This window comes from Bolinopsis microptera, chromosome 5 (assembly GCF_026151205.1).
Source record: "Bolinopsis microptera isolate Bmic1 chromosome 5, MBARI_Bmic_1.0, whole genome shotgun sequence".
NCBI lineage: Eukaryota > Metazoa > Ctenophora > Tentaculata > Lobata > Bolinopsidae > Bolinopsis > Bolinopsis microptera.
The window spans coordinates 17,464,925-17,481,353 of NC_087076.1; the positions used below are offsets into that span (position 1 = coordinate 17,464,925).

General features: G+C 36.8%; 2 protein-coding genes across 3 annotated transcripts; both read right to left on the reverse strand.

Annotated features, from left to right (window-relative positions):
* Positions 1–2: 2 nt before the first annotated feature.
* Positions 3–14,663, reverse strand: LOC134816013 (tubulinyl-Tyr carboxypeptidase 1-like). Of its 2 annotated transcripts, none has more exons than XM_063824671.1 (9): positions 14,485–14,663; positions 14,256–14,344; positions 13,939–14,070; positions 13,688–13,765; positions 13,377–13,470; positions 10,329–10,374; positions 1,517–1,680; positions 636–730; positions 3–500 (listed from the first exon to the last, which is right to left on the reverse strand). In XM_063824671.1, exons 1-9 carry the CDS (start codon positions 14,650–14,652, stop codon positions 461–463), a joined length of 906 nt encoding a protein of 301 aa, XP_063680741.1. In that variant the 5' UTR covers positions 14,653–14,663; the 3' UTR covers positions 3–460. The 2 variants fall into 2 exon arrangements, with proteins under 2 accessions (XP_063680741.1, XP_063680740.1); XM_063824670.1 differs by having other exon boundaries at positions 1,493–1,680.
* Positions 14,664–14,916: 253 nt separating this feature from the next.
* On the reverse strand, positions 14,917–16,187 carry LOC134815596 (acidic leucine-rich nuclear phosphoprotein 32 family member A-like). The gene is given in 2 exon segments (XM_063824147.1): positions 14,917–15,710; positions 15,713–16,187. Coding segments are annotated over 2 exon segments (780 nt in total). The 5' UTR covers positions 16,185–16,187; the 3' UTR covers positions 14,917–15,402.
* Positions 16,188–16,429: the final 242 nt, after the last annotated feature.

Below are 16,429 nucleotides of genomic sequence, written 5' to 3' on the forward strand. Positions count from 1 at the left end.
CATTTGAATCTTTGTTAAAACACATTTTACCAAAACAAATAAAACTTTACATAGATTAACCCTTCGGCCTTCATAAATTAAAATTACCGTCACGAGTGTCACACAGTCATCTAAAGATATCGTGGATATGGACATATTATTTACTCTGTTAAAATAGAAGAACCGCTTCTGTTTGTGTCGCAGATTTTCGACAATCTCTGAAATCCCATAATACAAAAATTGACTTTATTGACAAGAATGTACACGAATAATAACAAGCATTAAATAAACCACGCTGATGTGCTTTATGCTTGTTACCTACATGTCCTACAAGACTAGCTGTAAAATGTCGCATCATACAAATAAAAGTTGTATCTGACCAAAACTTCGAAATCCGGCAGATGGTCGACAATTAACACTGTCCCTAAACAATCTTTTGTGCCAATTCCATGTTGATTTTCGAGGCTAAAGTTGAATCAAATCACCTTGAGTTACCCTTATTCAACTTCTGACATTTTGATCTGAAATTATATTCCATGTTATAATTCTGGATCAAACCCGATGTAATACTTGATTATAATGGTGGGCAGATGATTTCAGTTTCCATTTTAACTAAAAACATAAAGGGTTCACAATGCTAATTAGTTCTCCCTAACCTGGCACTTCCACTGGAAGAGTTGTCCGACACATCAGTAATTATCGTTTTAGAAGCATCCATACTCTGCTTAGCATACTTCATTTGGTGAGCTGTCTAAAATGATAAGCTGCTAGTTTACAATAATAACCGATCAAAATTCGATCAATAATTTTAATTCTTATCGTGAATTCTCAAGAACTTAAAATAGGCCTTAAATTATAGCGATCGAACTCTTACTGTATGTAACACGAAAAGTATTTTATATAAACACTAAACATTCTATAGTCATTTAAAATAGATATATATTTTTTAGTTTACCGCCGATACCAAGACGTATGGATATCAAATAAAAATACCTCGTAAAGACATAAACGTCGACTTTACGATGTGTAGTATACATACACGGACAAGCACTGATTAATTTAACAACTCATACAATAATTCTGAACGAATTATTACATCACTTCATTTTCAGATAGCCTCACTAAATTACGCGTATTTATAAGTTGATTCAGATAAGTAGTACTGGATACAGTTACAGTTTTAATCTGCCAAATAAAGTATTCCATACTAATGGAAAGCATTTTTGGTGGGTTTTGATTGGGGTTACTGAATAGTTCGAAAACTATACGGATACAGAGATTGGTATTCGATATTCGGTTTGACCGAATAGTTAAGTAGTTTGTGATTCAGTCGAATACCGAATACTGAATATGATTCGGTAACCTTAGATTAACTAAAGTGTTATCTCGAACTATTCAGTCATTTGTTAAGTCTAAAATGGGCTTCTTATCAATTTAGATATACAAATTTAATGCTACGATATACATGACTAGAAGTAGAACCAGAACGCTTATAATGTGCTGCTCAGGAAACCTGATAAGGTGCTAACAGCTGTACCTTTCCCCTCAGCTGTTTGGAATAAGAATCACACGTATGCTTGAACTCCTTGGTTGACAGTTTGGAGAGGCGTATGTAAGTGTATTTCCACATCACAGCTTCCATACTTTGGTTATCGTGACTTACTGGCAAGCCCAGCTTTATCCTGTCAACCCGGTGGTAACCTGAAATTTGAGAGTGTTTAATCTGTTAATGTAACTACTCTAGGAACATAAACCATGAATTAAATGGAGAATCAAGTCCAAACAATGTGATTGTTTATAGTGCCACGAGAAGTATCACTACAATCTTTTAAAATCGAACACTTATTTTACTTCGGACATTCCAACAGCCAATTACAGGACGCCGAAGGATTCAATTATACATTTGCATTAGGCCAGTGACGGTTAAGGTAGTGTGTAGTGTGTACCATACTTTCTTCACCCGCGACTTTACTGCAATGGGCAGCTCCCCATTTAACTCTCACACCCGGTTTCTCGAGTATTCGGCTGAGTGGACCGGGGGGGGGGGGGGGGGGGGCTGCATATATCATTCGGAATCCTTAGCTTAGAGTTAACGACGCTCAATGCTCATCCCATGGCTGGTAGCTCAGCTGGGAATCGAACCTGGTACATCGCGATGAACAAGCAGGAACATGTACCAACTGAGCCACCCAGTCATAAACACATTTTGCAGTGCTATTCCATATTCCATAATTACTTAATATAACGGATCCAGTATACCTGCCTGGGGTGGCGAGACCGCGTGCTACTCTCAGGTGTTAATCCATTATCTGTCTTATGTAGGCCTTCAGCAAGCAATCATGTGATTGATTTGGTTTACCGTGACGATTGAAAGTTTTTGTAATAGTTGCCTTTCATATTTATAGTCATTTCATATCGAAACGGTCTCGTCCAGACATAAATTGCCATGCACATGCCTTTAACTTTACGCAGCGTTGATTTTTATTTCAAGTATACGCATGTCGAATGTCGATAGGGTATCGAAAATTACTTCTTCATTTTCTTGAAACTTTTGGCTTGAGACTTACTCTGACAAAATATGACCAGGATTGTACCAATTGCTATTACGTTGCCACAAGAAAAGACCAATCTGCATCGCCCATTATAAGGGAGAAACTAGGTGTTGCAGTATCGAGTAGTCCCCGGCCCTTCTATCATCTATAACGCTGTTTTTTGGATGAAATATTTATTGTATATGTTATGTTTTAAATTTACCTAATAATAAACTTAGTCTTCACTTTCAATACTATTTGTGAATGCAGATATAGCAATTAATTTTTGAACAACTCTGTCAATGTAATCTGAGCGGGACCTGATTGGAGAAATTTACAAGTTGGTACTTGGTTGTTGGTACTCATCTGAATTCAAACTCAATGGAAGATTGTGCGGAGAGAGACTGTCATCCTAGTGCTACCCCGGCCGGCGGCCGGTTAAATTACTCGATGTGTACTTCGGTTTATAAATTTGGATTACAGAGTACGGTGTACTCTTTATATATATATGAGAAAATATGATCAATAAGAAGGCCAAGGGTGAATTTGAAATGTTTCTGCCAACATTTTAGTGAGGAATTTATTGCATTTTTAAAGGTTTCATTTTATATAGGCCATTGTGATATTATGTGTATATTTTATCGAGAATATTTTATTATATATTTTATTATATATTTATTATATATTTTTTTATATATAAAAAGTATTCAAACAATTAACAATATATTGTTTGAATACTTTTTATATAATAAAATATTCTCGATAAAACTTTAACCTGATAATTGGGTGCTAAAATTATAGCCCCAAGATTGATTGTATATTATGAACAATGTAATGAAAGGGATGGCCCTTTCTAAATCGCCTAAGTACACAAAATTGGCTGTCACAATATTATATTTTAAGAACAACTCGCGCGCGCATGAAAAATGTTACACACGCTGCTGAAATATACTTTTGTTTTATGATATAACGTAAAACTAGTAAGGCAGAAGTACTTGAGACCAGAATTGCCGGATTTTTGCCGGATAATCGCGCTGCAAATTTCCCAAACTTTTCCAAAATATGACTTGAAATCATGGCCAACTGTCCGCAAAACTCGGCAAATATTAACAGGACAATACCAACTTCCACATATACCACTGTGAAGTAATATAGACATAGCGATCACTAGGTAATACCTGAAACACAAGGATAAGTTTTGTTATTTGGCGCTGATTTTTTTGCCGGATTCTTGAATAACGGAAAATTGTATTGATAAATGTTCTTTAAACTCTTCAAATAGTTAGAGCACTATAATACAGTCAATTTCAGGGAGTATACAAAAATTTCTTCGTCTGTGAGTGGAGATACAAGGTCAAACACAAGAAAATATCTTCATTTGGCCAGAATTTTTGCCGGATTCTTGAATAACGGAAAATTGTATCGATAAATGTTCTTTAAACTCTTCAAATAGTTAGAGCACTATAATACGGTCAATTTGAGGGAGTATAAAAAAATTTCTTCGTCTGTGAGTGGAGATACAAGGTCAAACACAAGAAAATATCTTCATTTGGCCAGAATTTTTGCCGGATTCTTGACTAACGGAAAATTGTATTGATAAATGTTCTTTAAACTCTTCAAATAGTTAGATACAAGGTCAAACACAAGAAAATATCTTCAATAACGGAAAATTGTATTAATAAATATTCTTTAAACTCTTCAAATAGTTAGAGCACTATAATACGGTCAATTTCAGGGAGTATAAAATTTCTTCGTCGGTGAGTGGAGATACAAGGTCAAACACAAGAAAATATCTTCATTTGGCCAGAATTTTTGCCGGATTCTTGAATAGTGCTCTAACTATTTGAAGAGTTTAAAGAATATTTATTAATACAATTTTCCGTTATTCAAGAATCCGGCAAAAATTCTGGCCAAATGAAGATATTTTCTTGTGTTTGACCTTGTATCTCCACTCACAGACGAAGAAATTTTTTATACTCCCTGAAATTGACCGTATTATAGTGCTCTAACTATTTGAAGAGTTTAAAGAACATTTATCAATACAATTTTCCGTTATTCAAGAATCCGGCAAAAATTCTGGCCAAATGAAGATATTTTCTTGTGTTTGACCTTGTATCTCCACTCACAGACGAAGAAATTTTTTTATACTCCCTGAAATTGACCGTATTATAGTGCTCTAACTATTTGAAGAGTTTAAAGAACATTTATCAATACAATTTTCCGTTAGTCAAGAATCCGGCAAAAATTCTGGCCAAATGAAGATATTTTCTTGTGTTTGACCTTGTATCTCCACTCACAGACGAAGAAATTTTTTTATACTCCCTGAAATTGACCGTATTATAGTGCTCTAACTATTTGAAGAGTTTAAAGAACATTTATCAATACAATTTTCCGTTAGTCAAGAATCCGGCAAAAATTCTGGCCAAATGAAGATATTTTCTTGTGTTTGACCTTGTATCTCCACTCACAGACGAAGAAATTTTTTTATACTCCCTGAAATTGACCGTATTATAGTGCTCTAACTATTTGAAGAGTTTAAAGAACATTTATCAATACAATTTTCCGTTATTCAAGAATCCGGCAAAAATTCTGGCCAAATGAAGATATTTTCTTGTGTTTGACCTTGTATCTCCACTCACAGACGAAGAAATTTTTTTATACTCCCTGAAATTGACTGTATTATAGTGCTCTAACTATTTGAAGAGTTTAAAGAACATTTATCAATACAATTTTCCGTTATTCAAGAATCCGGCAAAAATTCTGGCCAAATGAAGATATTTTCTTGTGTTTGACCTTGTATCTCCACTCACAGACGAAGAAATTTTTTTATACTCCCTGAAATTGACTGTATTATAGTGCTCTAACTATTTGAAGAGTTTAAAGAACATTTATCAATACAATTTTCCGTTATTCAAGAATCCGGCAAAAATCCGGCAAAAATCCGGCAAAACGCTCTCAAGTAGCCCTCTAGTAAGGGCATCTCAATGTTTTATAATTTGCTTAAAATAGCCATCTTGATCTTATGAAGAAACGTGGCCCATGTTACCATGTTGCTATGGGCGACAGAGTCTTGCGAGATACTCTTTATTTCATAGCTTAACATGGTTCTCATGACCTGATGCTAACACAAAAATAAAATTATAAATTCAGCATGCAGTCTAAAGCAAAATATGAAGGTTTCTGGTAAAATGGGTTCAGTGTTTGGTGGAAAGTACACCAATTGAAAGGCGTAACGACCGCCCCCGCTACTTGAACGTTCGCCCCGAATAAATATTTTGTGGTACAAAATGCCCCAGGGGCCGGCAAAAATCTGTTAGGGGGCGGCAAAAAAGAGGTCATAAATCAAGAGGCTTGCATATAATGAACATATTGACATGGGTGCAGAGTTGAGTCTGTACGAAACCTAGTAGTTTCAGTTCCTTGTTTAACTTGCCGTACAGCAAGGTCATCCACCACTTTAACCCGGCGAGGCACATAGCTCACTCTACAACTCCGTGTCAAATGTTTCATATATACTAGCCAAGTTCACAAGATATATCCTTGTGTTTGAGAAGCGCTCGTTAGAACTGCTTCCTTTCCCTTCAGTATCCCACAGTCTCTCGAGTTTCGTAACTGCCAGAGAGCTCTCTTAAACAATTACTAGACCCGGTGATTATAAATCAAGAGGCTTGCATATAATGAACATATTGACATGGGTGCAGAGTTGAGTCTGTACGGAACCTAGTAGTTTCATGGCCTTTATCTTTTTTACTAGGACATTAGAAAAGATTTTAGAGGGAGCGGTTAGCGGGAGCGGTTAGCGGTACATATGAACCTTTCGCCACTGAATTACACTACCGTCCTTAAAGGACCAGTTAACTGAAAAATTTGTAGTCTCCAATTTGGCTAAGATTTAAATCAGCTGTGACAAACTGGTAAAGAATCGTATCGCCGAAAGAACCAACTCTCTATCGTACGTGTAACGCGTGTTATTGCAATAATAAGCTGTGGCCTCGTGACGTCATAAAGTCCCTCAGTGCGCGCTTGCATAGCGTAATTTACATTACAAATGTTTATCATCGTCAATAAAACACATGTAACTCACTCAAATTTTAGAATTATGACTATTACCCTAGTTCTCCAAAATCCTTATAGTTTTGGCTATCATTCTAACTAAAGGAATAGCTGATTGGATGTACAGTGCTCACGTCATGATTTTAAACAGTGATATAGGTTCTTGAACAGTGGCGGGTGAATGTACGGTTAGAAAGTTTCTGCTATTACAACTTATGTCATATGTGATAATTTTGGATTGCTTTCATTGCTTAATTACACAAGCAGCTAGGGAGACTGTACCGATTATTTTTGTCCATGAAACTCTAACGAATTTAGAAAGGATCTAGATAAGTAGGAGTTTGTTCAATTCCGAGAGCAATTATATTTATAGCATATAGCGAAATTTATAACTTTAATCCGCATGTGTCAGCCAGTACAGGAGACAAGAAGTCTGGCTACTTTACGGCCGTTCCTCTGGGACCATTAGTAGAAGTAGCTTCTATCAGAACAGTGCCGTGGGAACAGAATTCCCGCCAAAATACCCGGTCTCGGGTCTACCAAACAGTAATACTGTTCGGAGTGTACGGTGTGCAGTGTGTTTTGAATTAGACTTACGGCTTACCTAGTTGTTATCCTAATTGCATTATCATCGGTACATAACATAAATAAACTACTGGTAAATACCAAGTGCAAACGTGTTCAGTCAATCGACCCACTGAACAATTATAGAATTTCCAAGACCCTATTATTCTCTGGCCATATATTACGGCACGATCGATTGTTAGATGGCTAAACGACCAACGTTATAATCTATACAATTCTAAAACTATGAGCTAGCACTTTAATCTAAAAATACACTTTTAATATTACTCCTGATTTTTACATTTCACGTAAAACATTGTCGCCACAGGTTGATCATGGACACTAACAGCTTAATTTGAGATAAATGACTTATGAGTTTCTCTAAAGTTAACTCTTAAGTTGTGTACTCCAGTCATTTATGGACATTTATGGAAATGAACCTGCAAATGTTCAAATACTCACGAAACTTTGCACAGACCTTCCTGAAGGTATGAATAAACGATTTTCGTTTGGAGACATTTTTTTGACCGTGGAGAAAACCCAGGAGGGCCACGCCCATATTGACCCAATAACGTAACCGACCCCTTGCTTCTGAAGGTCGTAGAGGCTTCAAAATAGGCTTAAACGAAGCCGCATATGCATGTTTATATAGGAGTTATTGAGCAACACATGGCCTAAAATCCTTACTTTTCGAGAAATTCGCCAAAAACCATTTTGGGCGTGGTGCTGAGCCCATTTTCGATAGGATCGTGATAGAGTCTTTAGACAGGGTGCAAAAGAACCGCAATTAGCATATTAATATATGACTTACGAACAAACATATGCCTTAAAGTGCTTACTTTTTCAGTTATTGGCGAAAAACTGATTTTCGGTTCCAGAAATCATACAAAACTATGGGTATCTGGTAACTTGGGCTATGAAGGCCCTTAAGGTTTTTGAATGTGTGCAAATTGTGCAGAATGGCCATGTTTATATACAACTTATGAAGCAACATGTACCCTAAATTACTTACTTTTCGAGTTATTTGGGGGAAAAGATTGTATTATGTCCATTTTCTACCTGTAAAATACAGTCTCACGAGCTCTTCTGCGCGCGGGAGGGACTTTATGACGTCATCGCCAAAATAATACAAACGCTATTTACACGCGTTAGAGAGCAGTTAGAGATTTAGGAATTTCGACTCGTTGCTTAGTTTGCTATTTGTCACAATCTGTCAAAATATGAGGATAACTTTTTTTTCAGTTAACTGGTCCTTTAAATAGACGCTCCTTTTAGAAAAATAATGAAATGAAAAAATGTATAAAATATGGAAAATTGTTTCAGATAGGTCCCGCCAATTCCTGGTCCCGGCTACTTCAATAGTCAATCAAATTTCTGGTTCTCGATCCTGGCAAGAAATGTGATCTTGGTTGACCCTTGGTCACAATTTTGGAGCATATATTTCCTCATCACGTACCGTCTCGCTAATCGTATATAAATGGGCCATTGCGAACATTTGGCAGTTTGGCTGTTCTCTTTCTTAGCTTGATTTCAATAGGGAATATGGGACATTTACACATTTACACATTTTCTACAGTTCTTTAGATATATAATATTATTATGCTGATAACTTTTTTATAAATTGGTCATTAGAACTACCGGCACCGTCCGGGAACAAACATGCTTACTAATATCTTATCTATTAGTAACCGCTCTATATTGTGATACTACTATTTTGCGATACAGATCTCATTAGAAGCATCCAAGAAGCCCGGCCCAGTCCACGGATCAGTAATTTCGCAATATTAAGCAGTATCACAATATATATTTTTCGTAATACAGTGCTGGTACCTTATTATATTTACGCTATTTGTTATTATTATACCTTATATATCTGTATTATTTGAAAATAATAGGTCAAGGTGCACCGTTTAGGCTTATAACTTAGCAATTTTTATATTTGATACTCTTAACTTTGCACTTTGCAGATGGCATACTGTAACTACTTAATCGAGAATTGAAAATTTGATTTTTGGAGGCCGATTGAATTGCTTATATATAAAATGTCTTATATTTTTAATTGTTGATTATCCCGGCAAATCACTTCATATTTGGAAAATATAGATTTAAAAAATTTGTTTTGGCAATTTTAATTTTTTTTTGAGTATTTGCACTTTCGAAAAAATTCGATTTTTCTTTTTTTAGTGTGTCCTCGTATCCATGTTAGGGAAACATAAGAGCAGACTGAGGCAAGATTATCTAGTTCTCTTCTGTTTCATAGGAGGCTAGACGAAGTATCGGCAGATAAGGTATGCACTGAAGAAAGTGAGTCTGTGGATATGGCTACCGATGAGTTGTGACAGGGCAGGGAGCGCAGACATGAGCAAGCTTCTCTTATGGCCATCATTTCAGCTTGGAAAACGGTGTTGAAGTCATCCAGTGTCTCCATTTGAATGTTGCTAAGGGGACTGCATTATGCCTGGAGAGCTGGAGAAGACCATAAGTGCTGATCCTGTTTTGTTGTTGAGGCTGAGCCGTCGGTAAAACAACAGAAGTGGTATCGATCTGTTACCGTCTTGTGAGAGGAGATGAGTTCGTTCATAAGTTCTTCATTGGCCAAATTGGCTTTCAACATTGGTGATTGGAGTCTGGAATTTTTCTGACGTGTGATGTCCCAATGTACAATGCTGGGTGTGAGACAATCGGAGTAGTTAGATGAGTGAGGTTTAAATTTCGTTCTGATGTTGTGAACAAGGTTGAACCTATGATGACCTTGCAGGCGGAAAAGGGTCGAGCAGGAGACTTTCTAATTTCGCTTTTGAGTGGCAGGATACCTGTGACGACTTCCATGGTTCTTCTTGACGTGTATTTTGGGTAGTGGACGATTGTGCGACAAGCAAGGGGCTGGACTTTGGACAGTTTAGCGTTGATGTGTGATTTAATTGCGTAACTGACAAGCAGGAGAATCATAAATGATTTGCTATAATACTATTATATAGTTAGTAGTTCCTTCTAATTTTCTGTCTGCTCGGTTTTAAGCTGACCAACTAAGCCACATCTTTTTATTAGCAGGTTGATTAATTTACTGGAGAATTACACCAATCTTATAAAAATCTTAGTAAGTTAGTTTTAGACGACGCCACACCTTGATTAATTCAACAAATTCAATGCCATATTCTTGATTAATTTTGGAGAAAAAAAGTACTATAATGCCGTACTCACAATCCTCGTAACATCGTGTAAACTCAGTCAACAGATCGTACAACGTCTGAAATTAAATTTTATTAATTCAATTATCTAATACCATATTTTAAACAAATCAGTCATTTAATATCGGCTCACATAACATATAGTATGAAACGATTTTTAACCACGTGCAGTGCGCGATAACTAGCGTCATCTGGTTGAGGCACAATTTTTTCATTACTCAACCGTAACTTTTCGTTTAATATTCAAAGAGTAGAGTTAATGAAACCGTCCAAAACGCTGTGGTTAGCTGCAGGGTAATCAGCTTTATTGCCTCTTCACAGAGCTTTTCCTCTCTTTGCTTTAGCTTTCATTCGCGCTACTCGACCATTGTTCACTTTCTCCACAGAGTACTCACGCTTAATTCTAATTATAACTATTTCCCGGAGGGAAGGGAGACTTTTACTTCAATAAAAATTAATCATCTTTGTTGAAATCAAATTAATTAGGCTTGTCACCCTTCTACTTCTCCAGACAATGAAGAGTAATCAGCATAAAAAGCACGAGATTAACCAATGTTTCCACTTCTAAAGTTTTCGTTCAGGATGACAGCGGGAAATGACGAGCAAGAAAGGTTGGGAGATATCTGGGTTATCCTCAACACCACCATGCTTATCGTCTCTGCCATTCTATGTTACCTAGGTTACGGCTTCATCTTCAACGTAATGAGGGGAGACAAAGTACGAGGAATGGTTAAAACGGAGCAGTGCTGGGGGATCTCACTGGGAGTTTCCGACTTGATGGCAGCAACTCTAACCATCCCCATATTCTTTTCCGGGCTGATAATTCAGAGGGATTTCCTGCCGTGGTGGCTGTGTTACATTGTTGGGTTTATTGATAACCTCTATCTGGCAGCCTCTATTTGGTCTATAGTCATGTGGAGTGTCTGCAGATACATCTTCATCCGGAACCCTCTCAGCCTGAACCATCTCAAGATAACAAAGATCCTGATCTTCTGTGTGTGGATCAGCGCAAGTCTCCTGGCTCTATTCCCTCTCGTCTTCTCAATGCCCTACAAGTTCTCTACCTACTCTTTGACATGTTCCAGTGGTAGCCTTCACTACAACCTCGCTTTGGGTCTCCTCACCATAGTTCTCTCTCTTTCTGTTATCACCGTCATTTTCTCGCTTACATTCCGCATAACTGCACGCATGGACAGAGCTAAGAAGATCACATTCCATGGCAATGTGCGATGAGTTACCAGTCCCTTCCCTTCCCAACAAATGTAGGGGTGCACCAAGATCGCTCCGCTTAGTGGAAACTGATCACCTGACTCCGAAGAGGACCGTTCCAGTTTTCAGCAGAAGCAGCACTGAGGAGGATGATGAACTGATCTGTACTGACACCGTTAATCCAGGTGAGGGGGTGGGAGACAGATTCTTCATGAAATCTTGGAGTCAGACTTCAACAATCCTTGAAGAAATCGAGCAGGCAAACATGGTATCACCAAAGCAATGGCACACAGAGTGTTCCAGAGAAAAGGAGTCTCCCAAAGCATTCGATTGTTCCTCGGCTGAAACGATCTTCTCTGACATGATTTCACCAGTCTTCATCAAATCTCAGCAGTTCAGATGGACGCCTATGCCACCGGTGACAACTAAAAGACCAGGGATGACAAAGATGCTCAACAAACAGCATAAAGATAAAAAGGAAAGAAAAAAAGCATTGACAGGCAGCAGGAGAACTCTGGTGGTACTCACCTGTCTCTTCATCACCCAGGTCATGTCTCTTCTTCCCATTTTCCTCCTCTTCGTACTGGTTCACTTCAGCGGGGAAGAAAAGTGGGTTCCCAGCCAAAGGATGATAATTCTCATGACAACTCTTATGGTCTGCAACACCGGATTTAATCCCATAATAAGGATCGTTATAAAACCATCCTACAATGCCATGTTTGTGATGAAAATCACAGATATTTGGGCAGTGATCAGGAGAGTCACTTTCAATGGTAACAATTACTCTGACAGGTTTTTTTAACCAGGCTTTAATTCTCGAGAAAGTCAAACAGACTGAAGACACTGAGACACAATGCTAAAAGGTGGCTTCCTCGGGCTTCTTCGTGAAATGCAGCAATGAAATATTACTTCGTGCAACAAGTCACCTGATAACGATTACCATTGCCTTCTTCCCAAGATACTCATGCTGGTGAAATTGGTTCGAGTGTTTTATGCGTAGTGTGATTATGAGGGTTAGCCTATTTCAAGTTTGTCCACATAAAATTGACAAAGTGCTCTGACATTTTCTCGCACGGTCAACGTTTTAACTTACACCCAGACGATTAAATGTTGGAACTCCCAATTGTTTCGTCTACATTTGGACCGTTTTAACTAGTAAGTTTAGCTAATTAGTTTTAGCTAGTTAGATGTATTCAGATATCACATTTTGAGTCTCCCTGTACAATTAATGGTTGAAAGTCGACTGGGACATTTTTATAAATATAAGCGATGAGTTATCAATGCTAATATTAAATTTAAATGTTGTAAAAAAAAGATTCTAAGGCTGCTTTCTAGAATTATTTAAGTGTGATATTTTTTATGTCAATATCAATAAATTTCAATACTTTTATTGATGTTTAAAGAATTTGATTAATCTATACCGTATTCTGTTTGATTTCTGTAAAATATGTGATGAATATCTAAAACAAATTTACGTAGATCAACATAATACTGACGTAGATCAACATAATCCTGAATAATATTTAAATATTTGTATAATGGGTATAATATCGTATATTGATTAAGGCGACTTGGAGCTGAACAGATCAATATTTGCACACAAGACCGGACTCGATCAGGACACACATTGTCTGACTCAGGCCTCAGCGAACAAGACTGGACATTTGATCACATATTGCATACCAAATTATAAATACCAATTACTATGTAACGCAAAAATGTATTTTCTCGGCATTACATCAAATAAGAAAGAAAAAAGTCTGGTCTGGTCTTGATCTATTCGACAATAAAAACAGATTACCCGAAATATAGTGCGTGAATATTTGTATCTCTAATTATTGTGTCAACCTACATCATATTTAAGACTCTTATACATGAGCGTGTCTCTGCGGCTGAGTCCCAGTGCTCCAAACTTTCCGTTGTAGAACACTCCTAGTACTATGTGTCTGTAACAAAATGTGATTTAGCTAAGTGGGAGGAGAGATTGCTCTCTATTGGAATTATATCCTTTTACATCCCAAACTCATTTCTTGTTGTACATACCTAAAATAACTTAGTTGAATACTTAAAAACACCAAATTTCGGTTGATAATTAATGATCTACAATATAAGATTCTAACTCTAAGGATGATCAAATTTTAAGAAAATACATTGTTTATTTACTTGAATGTGTTATTTTCAAAAGTTGTCTTGAAAGCTAGAGGGAATCTTTGTACTGATGGTAAATCACTGGTCAAATATCTAACAAATTAAAGTTAAGAAAGTATGTCTTCCAACACGAACATTAAACTTCCAGGTTTCAATAAGAAACTTTGAATTTTGATCACCAAAACAGAGCACAATCTTCCTAGATTGATATTGTTTATTGTGTATAAAACTGAGTGAGGAAACGGATTTTTTAAAACAAAGGATACATTGCTAAAACTACAGCTTCGAGACACTTGATGGGCAAGGACTCTCTTATGATGGACTTGGCTACATCCATCAGTCTACACAAAGGTCTACCCTTCCTGATTTCAAAGAATTGCAACCCCGTGTAATCATATCTAGTGTTATATGTGTTAAGGATTTTATAATATTCTTTCATTGACAGTGTAAGATAAGATGTTGATTGTTGAACACATCATAATATAGCTCTGCTAAACCACAGTTAGTAGAATAAAACACTTGTATGCAGTCGTCGCTCAATCCAAACCCATATCCCTTAAAGCACAACTCACGAAAAGGATACTGTAACTCGGATATGTATTTCTGTATGAGTAGCAGCTTTTCTGGGATAGACTGAGTGTTCTTAAGGGTAGGAGGTGAGGAGAGAGGTACCTGACATGTATTGTTTTTATGTGTCATATTATGCCAAAAAAGTACTAAAACATGGGCAATAACATCACGATACACCGTGTATTGCGATTACACGGTTGTATTATACATATAATATGTCTTCCATTTAATGACAAACCTACATTGGGAATATCTTGTGAACCTCTTATAGCATGGGTCATTTTCTTTCCACTCGGATGAAGAGTCTCGGCCCGTTTCCACATTTTGTGCCAAACCTCTGGTGCAAGTGGAAACCCCTCCTTATTAATGAGAACACCATCGTCATCGCTTTCCTCTTGCTGCTCACCCATACGGGATCTCTAAATTTGAGGACGGGTCAACATACTTACCACAGATATTACAGTTGAAGTCAGACATCATTTACAAAGGCTTTAATTTAAAGTAGACTCCGTTGAGATAAAGTTCTCAACTTTTTATTTTATGATACTCTACAATCAACATTATAGAGTGAAGAACTCAAAAAATTGACAAATTATAATAACTGTAACATACTGAATAATACTATTAAAGTCATGATATGAATTATTTTACAAATTACGTCATTTTCAAACAATTCACGCTCTACAATAGAAGATCAGCAATGGTTAAACATGGACTGATGGTGCAAATTAGATTCTACAATCTAGTAGGTAAAACAGTGTCCGAGAACAAAACAAATTTGCACCACCTCCCCATGATCATCTATACTAATTTCATTAATCAGATATCATACAATCAGTGTCAACGTTACATAAACAGTACAGTTTAACTCTTTATTTTTATTTTCAGTAATTGTTCGACTGGGTATTAATTCTACAAAGGTTTCAGTGTTAAAAACATGAACAAGAAATAAGAATACTAAACACAAGGAGATCTAAATAAACAATAACTTGTCAAAGGAATGCTCAAATTATTTCCAAATTTAGACAATATGTCAAATCATATGTAACAATTAGTAAAAATTGTAAGGATCAAAATTGTTCAACTGCAATCTCCAGCAGGTTATCAATACACTAATCTAATTTAATGCATTGTCTTTCAATTTTCAAACACTGAACACACTAATACAATTTATCACAGTTCACTCGACTCAAGTGCCTCTTACGCCTTTCCAAGTCTTCTCTGGTTACTCCATCGATAAAGTGCAGACTGGGCACCATTTTAAAGAGCAGCTTTCGGTACTCAGGAACAGTCCAAACTAGAGGATTATTTCTCAACTTCAGCACTTCAACACAACCAAACCTTGAAATGTCTTTAATGGTGGAAATCTTGTTACCAGTTAAATTCAGTATTTTTAATTGAGGGCAGACTGGTAGCTTGGAACAGGATACAAACACATTCAGGGACAGATTCATCTCTTTACACATGGAAATGTGAATTCACTGAGATCACTTAACCTGTTGTCAACAAGAATCAAAGTTTCACACCTTATCAGCTTTTTCAAGGTGGTATTTAACATTCTACTTTGAAATTGTCCACCAAGCTCTTGATATGATAAGTTAACTTTGGAAACGTTCTCCCAGTTTTCAATTCTACTTTTGATACTGTTGACTTCCTTTACTTCCCTGGTTGCAGCACGTTTCTCCTGCTGGCTGCTAAAGTTATAAATATGGGGCTGGTAGTTAGCACTACTCTCTGGAATCGAATCAAACTCCTTGTCTTTCAGAGAGGGTGTAGCACGAATTCTGGGACCTTTAAGACGAGGCCCTGTTATTTCCATGTTTTTAAGATCACTCCAGTTAACATGTCGAAACTGGTAGGCAGGAAGTTGTTTGAAATCAACTGTGGCAACTTTATTAGAGGAATTCTTTGTTATCTTTATATTCGGTTTCACTGCAGACATACTGACACTGACAATTAAATTATAAGACTGAGTTGTTTAATTATATCAGTCAATGATAACCGTGCATCATGAAAAACACAAAAATAACAAAAGATAATCGAATAGCCCCCTTGTCTGAAAACAGCTCCATCAGTATAGCTGTTGGACGTTGGCTATATGGGTCCAGTACAGCTAGTCAGCCCAACCAATATGTAATTATAAAGAAAAACTCCTTAGTCAAGAACCAGTCCCCGACATGTAATGGT